Here is an 18,630-nt window from a genome sequence, read left to right on the forward strand (position 1 = left end):
AACGGCCTACTTTGGGGCATCATTAAATATGAGCCGATTTAGGCTGCACCCCCTTTAAATGCTTGTGCTCCCTGCCCCCGCCCAAAACGCCCAAAAAAATGAGATTTATATAAGGAGGAAGCAATGGAGTTTGAGACTCACTGTATGTCATTTCCATGTACTGAACTCTTGTTATTTAACTATGCCAATATAAATTCAATTTTTAATTCTAGGGCACCTTTAAGAGACACAATATAAAAAGTCACATTGTTGACATACAGTAAGAATAAAAATCTCTAAAATTAATTTGGATAATAGTTCAGATGTTTCTTTGAAGAATGTTTCTAGAAATAAAATGTTTGTTTTTTTCCTACCAAAATATATTTTAAATAAATATGGTGAACAGTGCAGCTTAGGCAAATCTATTTATCAAACCTTCACATGCCAAAATGTACTTGTACTAAATACATTTTCAATCTTAAAATATATTTTGGGTAAAGGCAAACTGTTTGTTAAAATATTCTTGGTAAAAATAAATATGAGTAACTTACATTGCAGAGGAGATTAAGGGAAACAATTTAAGTTGAGATGATTTATTTCACCTATTGAAAATGATGCATCACCTCAAATACTAATAAACCGTTTTGTTCAAATATCAGTTTGAGATCCATGTGAGCTGAATGTCAGAGCTCTGAACTGTAGTGTTTCAAAGCCCTGTGCTTTTTTAATAGTTTGCCGTCATTATCTACATGACAAACCAGATGATATTCATAAGTTACATACAACTAGAGCAGCTTATGGAAGCATCATTAGCAACCGCCGGCTGCACTTCCCGCTCTCATTATTGTCATGTGCTGTGTTTGTGTTCAGGTGGGCCAGCTGATCAAAGCGGCGGCGGCCAAGAGCAACCTGAAAAGAGTGACTCTGGAGCTGGGGGGAAAAAACCCATGCATTGTGTTTGCTGACTCAGACCGTGAGTGATGTGGTTTGCCAGATCTCACTGCTGAAACAATAATGATTGCGCTGGGAGGGCTGGGAAAAACGGGGGATGTGAACGATGTGCGCAGTATTTTCCTAAATGAAGATGTACAGGTCTTTATTTAAAAGAGGGGAAAGTGTTAAGGCACACTTAAAAATGTCTGAATGTCATAGGCAATCGAAAACAAAAAACAGGTGTATTTGTTTAAAAGGAAAATAGCACACTTTTCAGTCAAATTGCAGGTATTTTGTGTTTGTGGAGCATTAGTGGAACATGTTCATAGTAGTATATGATGAACTACAATGAATCTTTATACATCCATTAACATCACCAAAACACCAGTTGATTTAAAGACAATGAGCAAAAATGATGAAAACAAGTGACTTTAGTAAAGCTTGTGCAGCAACTGAGTGTGTGTTTTGACATTTATCTAATGCAATGCTATTTAGACATTTTTAAGAGTGACCGGTCTTTCTGTTTTAAAAATTATCTGCTGTTAAATGATCTGCCAGAAGCATGAATGTAAATGACTGAACCCTGTAAAACTTATATATGAAATAATAGTCAGAAAAAATATTTTTATTGGAACAGTTCATTGAAAATTGATACACAAAAAAAGTCTGCATATATGTTTTTTGTGGAGTATCATATTTGATACATCAGGCTGTTATGGCTCAAACAGTATGATAAAGTAAGAATATGGAGCTCCTAGTTGAGGACCAAACTGAGCAAAAATATGCAATTTGGTGCAGATATTGTTATTTATATGGCCATAAAGATGACAATCTGATTGCTTTTAATGTAAATCAATAAGATCGTCAAAACAGTATAAAAGTATACTTACATAAAATGCATTTAAATATCAGTTGTCACTCTATATCTCCCATTATTATGTCTTAAGTTCATACTTTTATGATCAAAACTGTAGTTTTTATTGCAGGGTCAAAACATATAATGCAGTGCAATACAATGATGACTGAGAGATCAATGTTCTTCAAAAGCCTGGTGTATCATATTTGATACTCACATTTTAAGTGAGTATCAAGTATGTATCATGAGTATGATGATTTTTCTAAAAAAAAATGATGTATCGATAACCAAGTAAACCTGCTTCAGTCCAGTAAGTGTTCATCTTGAAACATTATTAACAATATAAATGTTATGATTACACTTTAGTTTATGGTCCAATTCTCACTATTAAAGTGTTAGTTCACCTAAAAATGAAATTTCTGTCATTAATGACTCACCCTCATGTTGTTCCAAACACATTAGACCTTCATTCATCTTCAGAACACAAATGAAGATATTTTTGATAAAATCCAATGGCTCAGTGAGGCCTGCATTTCCAGCAAGATAATTAACACTTTCAGATGCCCGGAAAGCTACTAAAGACATATTTAAAACAGTTCATGTAACTACACTCGTTCAACCTTAATGTTATGAAGCGATGAGAATACTTTTTGTGCGCCAAAAAAATAAAATATATATATAGTGACTTTATTCAACAATATCTAGTGATGGACGATTTCAAAACACTGCTTCATGAAGCTTTGAAGATTAACGAATCGTTTGTTTCGAATTAGTGGTTTGGATTGTGTATCAAACTGCCAATTTTCTTTTTTTTTTTTTTTGGGCGCACAAAAAGTATTCTCGTTGTTTCATAACATTAAGATTGAACCACTGTAGTCACATGAACTGTTTTAAATATGTCTTTAGTAGCTTTCTGGGCATTGAAAGTGTTAATTATCTTGCTGGCAAAGGAGGCCTCACTGAGCCATCGGATTTTATCAAAAATAACTTAATTTGTGTTCTGAAGATGAACAAAGGTCTTACGGGTGTGGAACGACATGAGGGTGAGTAATTGATGGAAATTTGCTTATTAGCATGCATATTACTAGGATTTTGGCTGTTTTATTAGTACTTATAAAGCACATATTAATGCCTTATTCTGCATGACCATATTCCACATTCCATTATCATACGCAATACCTAAACTTAACAACTACCTTACTAATTAATAAGCAATAATTAGTAGGCAAAATTAATAGTTATTAGTTAATGGTCACACTTTAGTTTAGGGTCTAATTCTCACGAAGTTATTTTTATTTTTACTTCATAAAAATCAGTAAAGATTTCACAGAAAAAAGACATGTGTACCACAACCTGAAGATGGACATTTTTACAATTATACTAAAAGCCATTTTACTTGCTAAAAAGTATGAACTTTCAATCAGCTGACAAGACATGTAGTAGATTATTTACAGTACAACAGGTTTTTCAGTTTTAAACAGCCTGATGGGTAAGTCATAGTATTTTAGATTTATATGTACTGTTGTGTGTTCTTATTTCTTTTATTTGATTTGTTTTATATTGTGGTGTGTATTTTATGTATGTCTACTATGCTGCATCCAAACTTGTGTATCAATATGATACAGTAGGCTTTATAGGGTTAATTTGCCAAATACATATTGGGCCAATATACAGTTAATTGAAGTGCATTTGATTGTGGTGCGGTTATATTTCTGAGGGGCTTTTTTGGCTTGAGTTTATTCAGCCCCAGTGATGTCGCAATACTCCAGACCACCCGTGCAGCTGTGAACTATTCGCTGCTCTATTATTATGTATGTTCACATCTGCACAAAAACCCAGATTTATGTCAATGCACAGCTCATTAAACTCCAGAAAGGGTATAATGATATAATGCATTATGTTATCAAGTTTACAAATGAATCAAAGCATGAACGTTGGCACAGGTATGGAACTGCTACGTAATGCAGTGCAGCTTTGCAGAAAGAAAAAAGCATAAGGGCATGGGAAAATAACACTGGGAAAGGTTTTGTATAAAGTGCGCCCTGATGAGTGTGTGTGTGTGTGTGTGTGTGTGTGTGCAGTGCAGTCGGCGGTGGAGGAGACGCAGAAGGGCGCGTTCTTCAATCAGGGTCAGGCGTGCACCGCTGCGTCACGCGTGTACGTGGAAGAGCAGGTTTATGACGAATTTGTGCGTCTCAGTGTGGAAAGAGCCAAGAATATAGTGATCGGAGATCCTATGGAACCACAAACTTCACACGGGCCGCAGGTGCTCACTCAGTTTACTCATATTAAGTTTTTCTTCTTGAATGCAGGTTCTTTATGTATTTCTGCTCTTCTTTCAGATTGACCAGCATCAGTTTGATAAGATCCTGGCGTTGGTGGACAGTGGGAAGAGGGACGGGGCGAAGCTGGAGTGCGGCGGATGTGCGGTGAAGGACAGAGGACTGTTCATCCATCCCACCATCTTCTCTGATGTCAAAGACCACATGCGTATCGCCAAAGAAGAGGTACGACGCTCCTCTGCGCTCTGTGATGGAGTATATGTACTATCATTTGTAAAACTTATATAGAAAAACGGCTACATATAGGGCAGATGTAATATAATTTTTAATTTTAAAAAATGTCAAACTTCCGATTTAGATGAAAGACATTTTTCTAAAAATGTTCATGAATAAAGAAGCATTATTATTAAAATACTTTACTGATTAGACTATTCTGTGAACCATTAAATATTAAAAAAAAAAAAATGCTGCTGCTGCAGAGCAAGTATGGACTTGCTAGTGCTAATATATACACATACATATGCATAAATAGACATACATAAATCCTGTAGCAGATCTAGACAGGTGGAGCTGGGGGAGGTGGAGGGTCTCAGAGGAACTCTGCAGGACTATCCTACAGCAAACACTGAACCAGACTATTTAAATGTTGAGCAAGCAATCTCATTGGCTGCAGCATCAGCAGAGGCCAATCAGCTTGTGGTAAGATATGATTGCTTGCAGATTGCATGTAAAGGACCTATTGTCCTGAAATAGATATGTACTGTATACAGCCTTAATTTTTAACTTACTAAAAGATTGATCTGGATTTGGAAATCCTATGGTTTGCTATCCAGGATTAGGTGATCTAGTCTACTTTTGTGTTGGTTTTTCAAAGCTAAATAGGATTGGAACATGCTGAAGCAGATGCACTGATTACCAGTGCTCGAAATGGGGTCACATTTCACACTGTAGGCTGCTAGCTATGTAAAGAAAAAACAGGTAGAAGAGTCAATGTGGGGTCACTTTAAGCTTTTTTATTTGAAGAGAAAGAGAACAAATATCCCCTTCCATTTTCAATTTCCTTTAAACAATCAGACGCCTACAGAGGCACTAAAGGGACAAAGTGATGGAAAAAATATGAAATGGGAGAAAAATTATATATTTTGATGAAAAATATTTTAATCAAACAAATTTACATTCAATAAGGGATGCAATTGTTCATCTCTGATGATTGTGACAATGTAGCTTATATACAGTATAGATGTATAAATAAAACATTATCAAAATTATTCCAGTTCGCATAGATCCGCAGACACAACTAATTTTTCTGTATTATGTGGACCAGATGTAATTTGGCAAATATCACTTTAAAAAAAAAAAAAGAAGAAAAAAAAAAGACCAAGCTTCTGGACACATACACACTCAAACACGCAAACCTATAGACTAAACACATAAATGAACGGCAGGAATGCATTAAAGGTATTCAGTTTTCAGTAGGAAAGGTGTCATTTAAGCAGCCCCTAAAAGTTTTTACAACAGAAGTGATTCAATCAAAAACCAACTTTAGCTCGATAATAATTTTCCTATTGTCACTGTGAAGCTGCTTTGAAACAATATGTATTGTGAAAAGCGCAATATAAATGAAGATGACTTGACAGTGATTAAAAAACACTTAAAATTAAATGTATCATTTTTGATATTGACAGCTGTTTGGGGGATTATTTATGGTGCCAAAGTCTCTCCTTTTTTTACTTTACATACTGAAAGGCTTAATCGGTAGCCTAATGTTTACTTCTAATTTATTACTTTAACAGTTAAACTAATCAAGATATAAAATATAGATATAAAAATATAAATATGTATACAAATGTATATAAATTTAAAGTTTATTACATTTTTGTTCCTGAAATCAACAATTTCAGAATCTTTTGTTTTGTTCATCTTTTAAATTACCAATTTTCAAGATTTGATCCAATCTGAAATTATGATCAGTTTTACTTTTGAACAACTGGGCCCAGGAGGCAGGAATCTGAATCTGTGTCCTATAGTGCCACCTGCTGGGTGATTGTGGCATTATAGATCTGTGATCTGTGTCTGTCCTCAGATGGCCTGTTCAAGTCAAATCAAAATCAAATAAAAACAGTATATATATATCATGCCAATGGATTTCCATTGATAAGTAGGACACAAATAAGTAGGACACATAGTTATCCACCCACTTTACTGTTGCTGATGAATTTACATTTCTGCTTTATTATCTCTGAAAATATGCATCTGGCTGCAAATTAGAACAAAAATTAAAATACATGTCATTTCAATCCTGTATGCATTTATTTTTTCTGTGGTCACTAAAGAAAAATTTAAAGAATCTCCTTTCATACCACAAACAACCGCTCATATGACCACGCCTGTCAAGCTACATAAAGGACAAAGAATCACCTAAATGTATCATAAAAGTGTAAAAGTTATATGATAACCTTGGGCGCTTTGTTTTTTTTGTTTTGTTTTTGTCCTTTATGGAGCTTGAAATTCATGATCACTATGAACTTATGTTTTTTTTTTTTCATTCAAAAAAAAAAAAAAGTTTTTCACGTAAAAAGCAACAGCATACAAATTCGGAATGACATGAGATTGAGTAAATAATGGCATAACTATTATTAGCATGCACTATACCTTTTAAGGACCTGTAGATAGCCTGGGCCACGCTAATGTGTGTATTTTGCAGATCTTCGGGCCGGTTCAGTGCATCATGAAGTTTAAGACGCTGGAGGAGGTGATTGACAGGTCCAACAGCTCACAGTACGGCCTGACGGCAGCCGTGTTCACGCGTAACGTCGATCGAGCCTTGAGCGTGTCTGCGGCCCTGGAAGCTGGAACTATCTGGTAGGAGACTCACCAAACTCTTGCAGACAGTTCATTTGTAAGCTTTTACACTGTAAAAAGAATCACCAACTGTAATTTATAATAACAAATACAGAAGTAAATACAAAATCTAGTGGTGGATATGAGTTTTTTAATGACAGATACCAATATCTACAGAGCAGTTCTGTTTACGTTCACTTAAAACATAACTGACTGTGTTTACGTGAATACTCACCAAGACTGGCATTTTGACATTATTTTGTGTGTATTTGACTGTTTAAGCGCAATAAGCAGCGAAAAAGAACTGAGAGGCGGCTTTATGTGTGCACACTTTGGGTGTGAGCATAAAATCTGCACAAATCATGTGCAATCCCACGCCGAAATTCAAACCCTGTAACACCAACAATATTTATCCGGAGCAAATGTAACGAGTGAGTGAGAGGAGGAGGGTTTGTGTGTCACTCCCTGTTGGAGAGATGAGAGCAGCTGGTATCGTGTATCCTGCGGAAAATGAGTATTGCCAGCGTTTCAGATATTTCAGTATAGATATGTATTGAAAAATCAATGTTTTTGACAACACTACATTGCACTTAATTTATTATTTCCGATGCCTTTTTAAAAGACTATATTGAAAAATGTATTATATATAAAATTCAACCTGCTAAAGTGGCTAGTAGGAGTGACTGTGTTACACGCCACTGCTGAAATCCTGAATTGGCCAGAAAATGGTAAAATAAGAACCGTTTTCTTGTTAAAGCAAAACTAAGTAACTTTTTTACCTTCATAAATAGTTTTCTGAGTCCTCACGATGGTTAATTGACTTGTAGTGGTGTGTTTGAGGCGTGTACTAACCCCCTCTGGCACGTCTACGCCAGAATACAGCATTCGGCCGACCCGACACAATCTCGCCTCATGTTCACGTTCACGCGAGAGAGACAAAATGCTTTACGGTAATTCAAAAACAATGTATATATTATGACTTTATAAGACAATTTCGAAAATTACCCACCTCCATCGAGATTTCTTGTACTGTATTTGCGCCGGTGAGCGTTGTAGTCGTTGTAGTCCAGAGCTGCGTTTGGAGTATTTACAACAGTGTGATTCACTGAAGGAACCTGTAGGGGGAGCTTCACAAATCTTACTGAGTTCCGCTTTAATGGTCTACTCAATTTGTATGTAATTATTTATATACAAAAAAATGAAATGAGCGGATATTTTCCAAGTGAGGTCAAAGGTCATGTTTCGTTCTGTTCTCCAGGGTGAACTGCTACAACGCCTTACATGCTCAAGCTCCATTTGGTGGCTACAAAATGTCAGGAAACGGCCGGGAGCTGTGAGTGCTAATGCTTCATTTTTTCTGTTTACCTCGTTTAATACCTGTCTAATAATATGAACATACATTTTATTACTTGTTTTTTCTTCCTGATGTCTACTTGTTATGTAATGTTAGTTTTTAGAGTTTTGTTTTTCACAACCATTTTCCACCATCTCAATCTCAAATCATATTAAACAAGCCGTTTTGTACCTTTAAGGCTTCTTTAAACACTCTCTTTGCACATGCAAGGGCATATGCCTCGTGATAGTTTGAAGAGGCTTATTTTCTCTCAATTATGGATTATGCATGTACATTTCCTTCAAATGTGTGTGTGCAGGGGTGAGTACGCACTGGCGGAGTACACCGAGGTCAAAGCCATCACGATTAGACTCGGCGAGCAGCTGAAACTGTGATCTGAGGCTCCAACATCCTTCTGTGTTCATAACAGCATCTGAAGAAACTCTGGCTTTAACCATCGGTCTCATTTCAGCTCTTTTTCTACCAGTCTGTTTATTTGATGTAGATGTGCTGTACAGATTTAAAAGAATTTTTTTTTTTTTTTATTTAATTTGGATGTTTTAAAATGAAGCAACGTCATCCATCATCTCTCAATATTTACTAATATAAAGATATATACTGTATATCCAAGTTAAGTACATATGTTTTATGTAGTTATTACAACAGATGCACATGCATACACACTTTTGATTTGCAGGTTCAGTTCTTCTTAGAGCTCTTAAAGTCGGTATGAAGCGGAAGTTGCAATAGTCTTTTCTTCCCTATTGTGATGTATATCTGAGCGAAGCAGCTTCTCAAACAGGAAAAATTTGTCTGTGGGGAATTGATTGGATTGGTTTGCTATTGGTGGATCTCATGTGAGTGACAGGTTGCCCCGCCCTCACGCCAGCTGTCAGACAAGAGAAGAGGGTGGGGAAAATGTTTTGATTAAAGATTGAGGGCACATGATTTAAAAAAATAATAATGATGTGCATGGATAAGTCATTTATAATAAATACTGCAATATTTCATCAAAACTAAGAATTGTCAATTTTGATTTCATGGTGACATCTAAGGTCTCCTATCATGGCAGCTAAAAACAAAAATGTTACCAAGTCTGTGTGTAAAAACAAGTTTTTGGATTGAATTTCCTAAATGATCCTTCGATCGCCTCAAAGCTGTCTTAAATGAAATAATTTCTGCTCCTTTTCTCTGACACCGAACACAACTGCAAAATTTATTTAACTGTTACTACATCACTTTGTGATGCTGGATGCAAATTGAAATGATGAATCATTTTCTGCACTGTTTATGAACAGTGTGTTGCCCTGCATAATGTATAATTAGAATAAAAAGTGATTTTATTTTGTAAATGTACATACACATCATATGACAGGTGAATTGATGTATTTGTTTAAAATATATTGTTTACTGTCTTATTAATGACTTATTAAATAGCTATTGATTTAAAAAAAAAGAATTGAATCAATGAATCAATAAATAAAAATTCATATGAAGTAACTGATTATTGTCATTTTGATCTGTTGTAGTGGTGAGAAATATACTCTATGAAAGTACTTAAAGGGTTAGTTCACCCAAATATGAAATTTATGTCATTAATTACCCATCCTCATGTCATTTCACATCCTTTGTTTGTCCTCAGAACACAAATTAAGATATTTTTGATGAAATCCGAGGGTTTCTGATCCACACATAGGCAGCAACGACATTGCACCTTTTGAGGTCCAGAAAGGTACTAAAGACATCGTTAAAACCGCCGTCTGTCCCATCATACTGCTACGCAATTTTCATTGCAGAGCTTCAGTGTTTGTCCGGACGGTTGCTCAGTATTGGCCGCCTCTTGTCACGTGAGCAGCGTGACGTATGCGTGAAAATTGCATAGCAGTATGACGAAACAGACAAATTTGTTGAATAAAGTCGTTATTTTTGTTTTGTTTTTTTGCACAAAAAGTATTCTCGTCATTTCATACACTTTAAAAAATGCTGTGTTAAAAACAACCCAAGTTGGGTTGAAAATGGACAAACCCAGCGATTGGGTTAAATGTTTGCCCAACCTGCTGGGTAATTTTACTTAACTCAACTATTGTTTAAAAATTACAGTATTGCTTACTTAAAATGAACCCAAAATATCTTGAAAATCAACATTTATTAATATGTTTAATAAATGAACATTTTAATTTAATTTTAGATTCATTTTAAGTCAGCCATATAGTCATTTTCAAACAATAGTTGGGTTAAATAAAACTACCCAGCAGGTTGGGCAAACATTTAACCCAACAGTTGGGTTAAAACAACCCAATCGCTGGGTTTGTCCATTTTCAACCCAACTTGGGTTGTTTTTAACCCAGCATTTTTTAGAGTGTAATATTAAAGTTGAACCACAGTCATGTCAATGGTTTTAACAATGTCTTTAGTATCTATTTAGTACCTTTTTTTTCTCTTCCAAATACTGTTATGGATGGAAATTTACAAGCTACGCAGATATCACATTTGGTTTAATGGCACCAACATTTGAGGGTAACTCTATCACTTCCTTGAGTACTGAGGTTGATTTACACAGAAGTAGGTCAAAGTGAAGTATATACAATGGGACAGTGCATTTGCAACTTGTGCATTTGCATGTATGTTTTTATGAGATCTGGTTGAGATATTAAACATGGCTCTCAACGTTTTTGTCCCCCTATTGTCCTTTATTATTATTCAATGGCCCACCATATTTAATATTTCTAATATTATTGCTGTAAATGACAATGCATAATAATGAAACTTTTTTTTTTATTACAAGAAACTGGGAGTGTTTATATTACATTAAATTATTGCTCATTCTGTATTCATTTCTGTTCAATAAAAAACAGTAGTTAATGAAAGGGGAAAAAGAGATATGATTTCAGTCAACATCTTGATTTTGTGTGTGTGTGTGTGTGTGTGTGTGTGTGTGTGTGTGTGTGTGTGTGTGTGTGTGTGTGTTTAGCATTGTACACTGTAAAAAATTAAATCAACTTACATAATTGATGTAGGTCAGATAACAATATTTTGAGTTTCTGTTGATTAAACCAGTTGCCTTCATTGTATTAACTCAAATTTTTAATTTCAATGAACTCAAAATTTTAAGGCAACCAGGTACTTTTTTAAGTTAAACCAACAATTCTTTTTTGCAGTGTAGTTGCACACCCTGTTCTGACCACAAGAATGTTGACAAAAACACAGTGACATGCTGGAACTTGATTTGTGAAGACACCTGACGTGAATTAATTAAACTGGGAAAATCACACCTATTTTGATAATGATCATGTAAACAGGTTTCTTTGAGTGTATATCTTAGAAACCTAATATATAAGAAAAACAGCTTAAAACACCTGTGACCTATGCTATTTGAGTCATTCCACGAAACCGGTATGATTTGGACTTACACATTTTTAGATTTTTTACCAAAATGTATTACTTTTCTGAACACCCCTCAACATTAATGACATTTTTAACTTCCAGGAAAACACATTTTCCCATCTCAGGCATCAAATCCCTATTATTATTGGTCATTATTTTAAGTTATGGACACTATGGGAGCTCTCTATTATAAAATGTATTTGTGATAAAATCAACATTTTCCTATTAATCAGACGTCCCTCACACTAATTCAATAATTGCAAATATAAAAGTTACATAAAATCTCACACTTTTGCTGTAAAGCCTGAAATGGACACTTTTTCTGACAGAAACCTCATCATTTTTGATCAAAGGCTTAACTTCAGAATTTGAACTAAAATCAGTATTCTTATGATTGAACATTTCAGACAGAATTCAACTAACTTTAAATGTTTCATAAACTTAAACAAAAAATCATGAAAATATAGGTATGACGGGGTTAACTGTGATGGGGTTGTGATTTTTTTGCCCAAATTGTCCACTGCTCTAAATCTAGTGAATAAATGGAGAGCACATGGCATGCATGATATTAAGAAATCATGAATAATGTTGAAATAACAAAGATAATTTTCACAAGTAATAGTTTTCTATCTTTCATTGGTGTAACGGGGTTGAGTCGTTAAGCTTGACAAACACAATTTCACAACATAATTTAGTTATAATTATTAAAGAAGGTGGTCACTTGTCTGTGTCTGCTCACAATGTTGTTCAGAAGACTTCTGTGATGTCACTTCCTTTTAATGGTGTCACATAATAATCAGTTCATTATTTTTATAGGGGGAGAATGGTTTGTGTAACAGGGTTGAGGGGTTACTGAGATATAGAACTAAATAATAATTTTAATGAATAATCATGAATTTGCTTTACATTACCAGCAAAAAAGCACAGATGGATATTTATGGGAATGGCAAAATGAATGGACTTTTTTTTCTTATTTTGTTATTCATATCCCAAATATACTTTAATAGAAGGCCTTGAGGGACATGACAAAATAGGTGGAGTCAACTGAATTTTTTTTTTTTTTTTTTATAATATAAAGATAAAATGCATGTCATGTTTTTAAACATTATTAAAAGAGGCATTTCAATTAATACAAAAAGCTTTTAAAATATATTTTGGTGACTCAGCAGATAAATTACACTGAAAAACGTCAGAGGGACTCAAATCGTACCGATTTCTCGGAATGAGTCATTTATTACTGTCTTGTTTGAAATTTAAAAATGCAGAAAGGCTTGTTTGAGGGTTGCATTTACGCTATAGAAATATAATTGACTCAAACAATAAAAGTCTATGGAAAGTCCCCAGCAGATTTGAAAGCGAGCGCGCGCGCGCGTGTGTGTGCAATGAGCAGCAGCAGCAGACAGACTCTCTCAGCTCCTCAGGAAAATTTGTCCCTCAGATCAGGAAGTAGAAATGTGGTTTGATCCGTGAGCGTCTACGAAAACTCATCCAAACCGAAAGCATCTGAGGAGGCCAGCTTTATTCCGCGGTTTGACTTGATATATCATCTATTCAAGTGTGTGGTAAGTACACTTAACTATCTTATAATGTTGTTGACTACACATGTATTCCTCAACTGCACTGTCTGCGTCGCGACGCAGCGCAACACGTTTAGTTTGGTTTGGAACTCTTGAATTGACTCACGCGTCGCGCAGATTTAACGAGCCGTGCAGCGTTTGCAGAACAGGTGAGGTTATGTTTGTGGGATACTGTAAACTGTAACCTTCATTCAACAAAAAAGTTGTTACAGATAGCCTATAAGTAGATCTGAGGTTTGACGTGCGTTTGTTTATATAGCAGTGATTTTTTTTCAGGTTAGTTTCAAACTCGTGTTATTGTTGCTGTTCATGAATTTTGTTTTGTTAGCAGTTTTAATGTTTAAAGTTGGCTTAATTTCCATTGTGATAACTTACCCCGTGTTTTGTGACAATATGTCCTGCTATTGGGCCAATGTGTGTTCAGTAGTCAAGTCGCCTTTATTTTATAGCGCTTTATGCCATTTCAGATTGTTTCACAGTAGCTGTGATAACAGGAACATAATAATTCAATGATGCATATAGTTCATTTTGGCTGTACAGCAGCTGTAGTGTCACTGTTCAGCTGAAGTCAGTTTAGTGTTTATTCAGGTCTGTTGTAAAGAAAGATCATTAATTATTTAATTAGTTCATTTGAAGGTGCAATATGTAAGATTTGTGCAGTAAAATATCCAAAAACCACTAGCTCAGTGTTTATATATTTTGTTCACTTGAGTACTTACAATATCCCAAATGTTTGCAACTATTTGTAAATCGTGAGAAAATTGCAATTTTAACCAAGGCTCCGGGACGTGTGAGGAGTCGCCTGTCAATTGCGTCATACCGCGTTACCCTCGGATGTTTTGATAGACAAGGGAACAGCTGTTTGGTTACATTTATAGACAGAAAACTAATTGTTGTTGTATAGCTCAACATGTTTAGTCTTATTGGTTAAATCTAATTTTCTTTTTTTTTTTTTTTGCGTACCATGCTTTTACCATGCCTCAGAGAAAAACACTATTTTGTGAAGTAGCTAACATAGCATAATCAGATGCAGCTTTATTTTTAGTAAAAGTAATACAGCATTTTCTCCATCATACTAAATTTAAAATGAACTGCATGCCATTTATCAACACAAGCATCCAGCATTTAATATGATATTCTGAAATCGATCTATCTTACTGCAGTGTGTAAAAGTGTCTCACAGCAGCCGCCGAGCGAACGCACAGAGTAACGTTATAACATCATTTTCAACACTCTCAAATGTATCTAATATGATAAACAGAGCTGCGTTACCTCACACTCATGACCGGAAAAGCAGAAGCGGCACCGGCGACTGTGGCATAATAAAAGTCCCGCTGCTCGCGGCGTGTGTTGCGCAATCGCTCCAGCTCCTCGTTCAGCTCAACAACACTCGCTCCTGATCTGCTTCATACTACAGTAACGTTAATAATCGCATCCATGAACATGATTTCCTCCTGACTTCTATCCCGATTGTTTCCACCGGCTGTGATGTGAAGAACACATGTCCCAAGATTCCGCGCTCAAACTTGGCATCATCAAGCTACACATTTGTTTTGAATAGGCCTCTAGCAGACATAAATCTTACATATTGCACCTTTAATCTATAAAGCAGTTCTGCAGTTGTCCAGCTCAGTTCAGTTCTCATCCAATAGTGTCAGTGAAGTCAAATCAATAATATTGTTGAATATTAAGGCTAAATGTTTGGAACATTTGGCGAATGATGGAAATATTTAATAACTCCTACATATATTTCTGTAGTCAAGTCTTAAACGTTTGTGTGTCCATACAAAATCTGACCTTTAAAAATAAACTCGTCCTTGGAAATAATGACTGGAGTAAGTGTGACATCTAGCCCTGGTCTCTCCTGCGTGATTAAACGGTAATATTTGGGGTAAACACGCCTAGCTAATAAAGTACTGGTACTTCATTGGTGATGGATCATTTGACAGTACCACGGTACTTTGATATGGTACTAAATTGTATTTTAAAGTGCCTGACATTGCATATGGGACTCGTCCATTTTTCAAAACATTTAATTGCAAAACTTGAGTCAAAATGTGTCTGGTTGTACCAGCGTTGCAGAGGTCACTCAATAAATTCAATGTAGCCTACTGTAACTCGCTAAAGAAAGCTTGTTTTGTTTGTAACCAAATGACCAATGACCTCAAGCCAAGGAAAAATGAGTCACGTCTTTAGCTGGCACAACACTTCAGCTCTGGAAAAGGCATCAGTTTCTTGTGGGCGATTTTTAGACTTGTAGAATAATTGTTCGAATGGACAGTTGTTATGTAGATCGGCTGACGTCTATCTCTTACAATGGAAAGCATGATACCAGCAAACTTCCTTTAGACTGGACTTCTATAAAAAGATGGTTGGCAGTGGCATTAAATGAGAACATGCCAGATGCAACTGGTGTTGTTTCCTTGTTGTATTTTCGTATTCAAATATTTGTAAAACTAATAATTTCCCAGGAAAACAGAACTGGATTCAAAAGAAGGGTTCACTTTTTTTTGGTTTTAAACAACCTGCACCAAAAAATAAGACCAGTAATATGTATTACAAATGGTCATTCTTTAAATTTGTTGTTTGTTGTTCTTGCTGCTATCAGTGCTTATCTTTAATGACACAATGCAATGGATATTCTAAAAATATATTTATATTCGGTTGCACTCTACATAATGTTGTCTTGTTCCTTTTAAATTTTCTACAAGTTTAAAGTGTCTCTGAATTTTGTTTTTAAGACACGCAAATGGATGGACATCTCACAATCTGTTCCTCAAGGAGCATTTCACATATCTTCAGACACTGATGACGTCTTTCAAATGGCACGGCAACTTTTAGCCTGAAAAATGTCGTCGTACTGGAACGTTATAGAGACTGCAGATCCAGCCGGCATTGCCAGCAGCATGGAGGAGCAAGCTGGTAAGAAACCTTTCCACATTCAACAGCTCCAAAATGAATCTCAAACTCTCACAGGACACAGTAAAGTGTGTTTGTTTATTCTGAAGCATTTACAGAAATGTTTATTAATGTGCAATGTCCCTGTTAACTAAAAGAATAAAATAAATGTTTTTATTATTTTTAAAAAAATAATTAATATTGTTTTTTTTATGTCTTTATTTGTGTTTAAGTATGTTATTTATTTTTATATTTTTATTTTTAATCATTATTTTATTTATTTATTTATTATTATTTAGATTATATCCTTTAATTATATTTTTAAACTTTATGATATTTATTTAATGAATTATTTAGTATTTTTTCCCTGCAAATTTGGTGAGTGTTCATTTTACACCCTGTCTGGCAGTGAGCTACTTGCAAAAAAAACAAAAAAACATTTTTAACATTTCCAGAAAACTATGTTGGCACAGATTCAAAGCAGATTCTCTAAATAAAATGTAAAACCAGTGACATTTTGTTTTTTCAGTGAAGGCATACTGAATTCATAGAAACTTCCTCATTGTTTTACAAATGGCATGTTGCCAGTCAGTGCATAAACAGTAGTGTGGCGGTTTGTTGATTCATTCAATTTGTATAATTTTAGCACTATGAAGGATAATAATTCCCTCTGAGAGAACCACTAGTTCAGAGAAACTTTACTGTGTCACGTGATAGTTTGATATTGTCATTCTCAGAGTGATATAAATCCGGCCTAGTGTACAATGTCAGTAAGATTTGTTTCTTTTTAGTTGTTCATTTTTACCCCTCTAAACCCTGAGACAAAATCTGTAGTGCATTTCTGGTTCAAGGAAGTTCACAGTCTGAACCGTATATATAGAAATATGAACTGAAACTCTGTTGTTCTTCAGATAGGTGTTTATAGAAGTGCATGTCATTTCCTCTCACATTTACTCAAGTTTGAATGTGCATTTGGGCTGAATGCTTGCATTTTATTTGCATCATATGTGCATTCAGCTCTCACTCTTTAGTCAAATTTCAATAGTGATTAATCAAGGGTTGACCACAGATTCATGTAGAGAAATAACTTCCCCTCTGTCTTGCAGTGACATCTCTTTTCTTCTCTGATTGCACAATGTTAAATGATATACTATGATATTTAATTATGGTAAATGTGGAAAATAGTCATAATAAAGAATCCGAACATTTGGCATTTTTATTAGTTTTAAGTGCTTAGCCTGGGCCAGCATGACTAAATAAATAACATATATAAACAAAAAAAAATTATAGTGTATGTTTCACAGTAATTATAGTAAATGTTTCACAGTAACAGATATTTCTCTTAGAGTAGTGACAAAAATGTCTACAACGTTCATTTTAAATATTTAACCTTTTATATGAAAAGTTTTTCCAAATTTCCAAATTTAGTCACATATGCCTCAATTTTTGACTGGCTTTCAGCAAATTCAAAATGTAACATTAAAGGATTAGTCCACTTTCAAATAAAATTTTCCTGATAAATTACTCACCCCCATGTCATCCAAGATGTTCATGTCTTTCTTTCTTCAGTCGTATTGTCGTATGCAAATGATTGGGCCCCTGTGACGTCCCCTGCCAGCTCCGTTCCAAGCGAAGCTTTTTTATAGCTTGATTATATAAGTGTTTTTTTATTGATGATGAGGACATTTTAAGTTGGGGAACTTGCAGGATGTATTAACCCACTGGAGTCTGAGGCTGATTTGGGGCCCTGGAGAAGTTTTGACATGGCTTGACATTTGTGCTTTTTCCAGTTGTTCATAAATATATTAATGGAAAAAGTGTCATTACACTGTATGCACAAACTAGGCTACAATAATATGTGAGGAACATATATGTACATGTTTGTATTTTTGAAGGAATAATGTTTATGCGTGGTTATTTATAAACTTATTAAGTTATAAACTTAAGTCACTGAAATAAGGCCACAAAACTAATATTATATATGTGTTCACAAGACTTCTGGGTATTAAAGGTTGTAGACTAGAGTTTTTGCTTCAAAATGAGGTAAAAATTATGCTGCCTGCTTGTTCATATAAAACAATACAGAGATTTAAATTTTCTTAAACATCTTTGGTCAAGAAACACAGTATGCGTGGAGGCGTGCATCATCATGTATAATGGGTGATTCTCACCTGAGAAGACAAAAGAATCACATAATAATGACCTGAAATGACTTGCATATTAATGAGGCCTTTCAGTCAGGTAGGCTGTGAAAAAACCCTCTGTGATCATGATTCAAATCTCATCATGGTGTAAATCAAACATACAGAAAAAAACAGCAATACTGTGAAATATGATTACAATTTAAAATAATTGTATTCTATTATATTCTTTAAAATATAATGTATTTCTGTGATGCAAAGTGTCTGAACAATTATGTTACCTCTGTGGCATTTCATATAGGCTTAAGCTTAAAAGCATGCACATTTGGAGAAATATTGATGGATTCTCATGTTTATATCAATTTTCTATACAGAGGAGTATTTATTCAGGATTTATTGTCATTAC

General features: G+C 34.8%; 2 protein-coding genes across 7 annotated transcripts in view; both read left to right on the plus strand.

Annotated features, from left to right (window-relative positions):
* aldh1a3 (aldehyde dehydrogenase 1 family, member A3) overlaps positions 1 to 9,416 on the plus strand; it is a 35,882-nt gene extending 26,466 nt beyond the window's left edge. The window contains exons 8-13 of the mRNA XM_067400363.1: positions 850 to 952; positions 3,850 to 4,034; positions 4,111 to 4,275; positions 6,755 to 6,912; positions 8,150 to 8,224; positions 8,544 to 9,416. Of these exons, the coding sequence (XP_067256464.1) occupies positions 850 to 952; positions 3,850 to 4,034; positions 4,111 to 4,275; positions 6,755 to 6,912; positions 8,150 to 8,224; positions 8,544 to 8,619 (762 nt within the window). The 3' untranslated portion in view covers positions 8,620 to 9,416. The remainder of the gene's footprint in view (positions 1 to 849; positions 953 to 3,849; positions 4,035 to 4,110; positions 4,276 to 6,754; positions 6,913 to 8,149; positions 8,225 to 8,543) is intronic.
* Positions 9,417 to 13,016: 3,600 nt separating this feature from the next.
* lrrk1 (leucine-rich repeat kinase 1) overlaps positions 13,017 to 18,630 on the plus strand; it is a 111,985-nt gene continuing 106,371 nt past the window's right edge. For 4 of the 6 annotated variants that reach the window (XM_067401379.1, XM_067401383.1, XM_067401382.1 and 1 more), the window contains exons 1-2: positions 13,017 to 13,170; positions 15,927 to 16,107. In XM_067401379.1, the coding sequence (XP_067257480.1) occupies positions 16,035 to 16,107 (73 nt within the window). In that variant the 5' untranslated portion in view covers positions 13,017 to 13,170; positions 15,927 to 16,034. Of the gene's footprint in view, positions 13,171 to 13,255; positions 13,335 to 15,926; positions 16,108 to 18,630 lie in introns of those variants that run through there. The other 2 variants (XM_067401380.1, XM_067401381.1) reach the window with 2 other exon arrangements.

Source organism: Chanodichthys erythropterus, chromosome 11, assembly GCF_024489055.1.
Source record: "Chanodichthys erythropterus isolate Z2021 chromosome 11, ASM2448905v1, whole genome shotgun sequence".
In the NCBI taxonomy this organism is placed as follows: Eukaryota; Metazoa; Chordata; class Actinopteri; order Cypriniformes; family Xenocyprididae; genus Chanodichthys; species Chanodichthys erythropterus.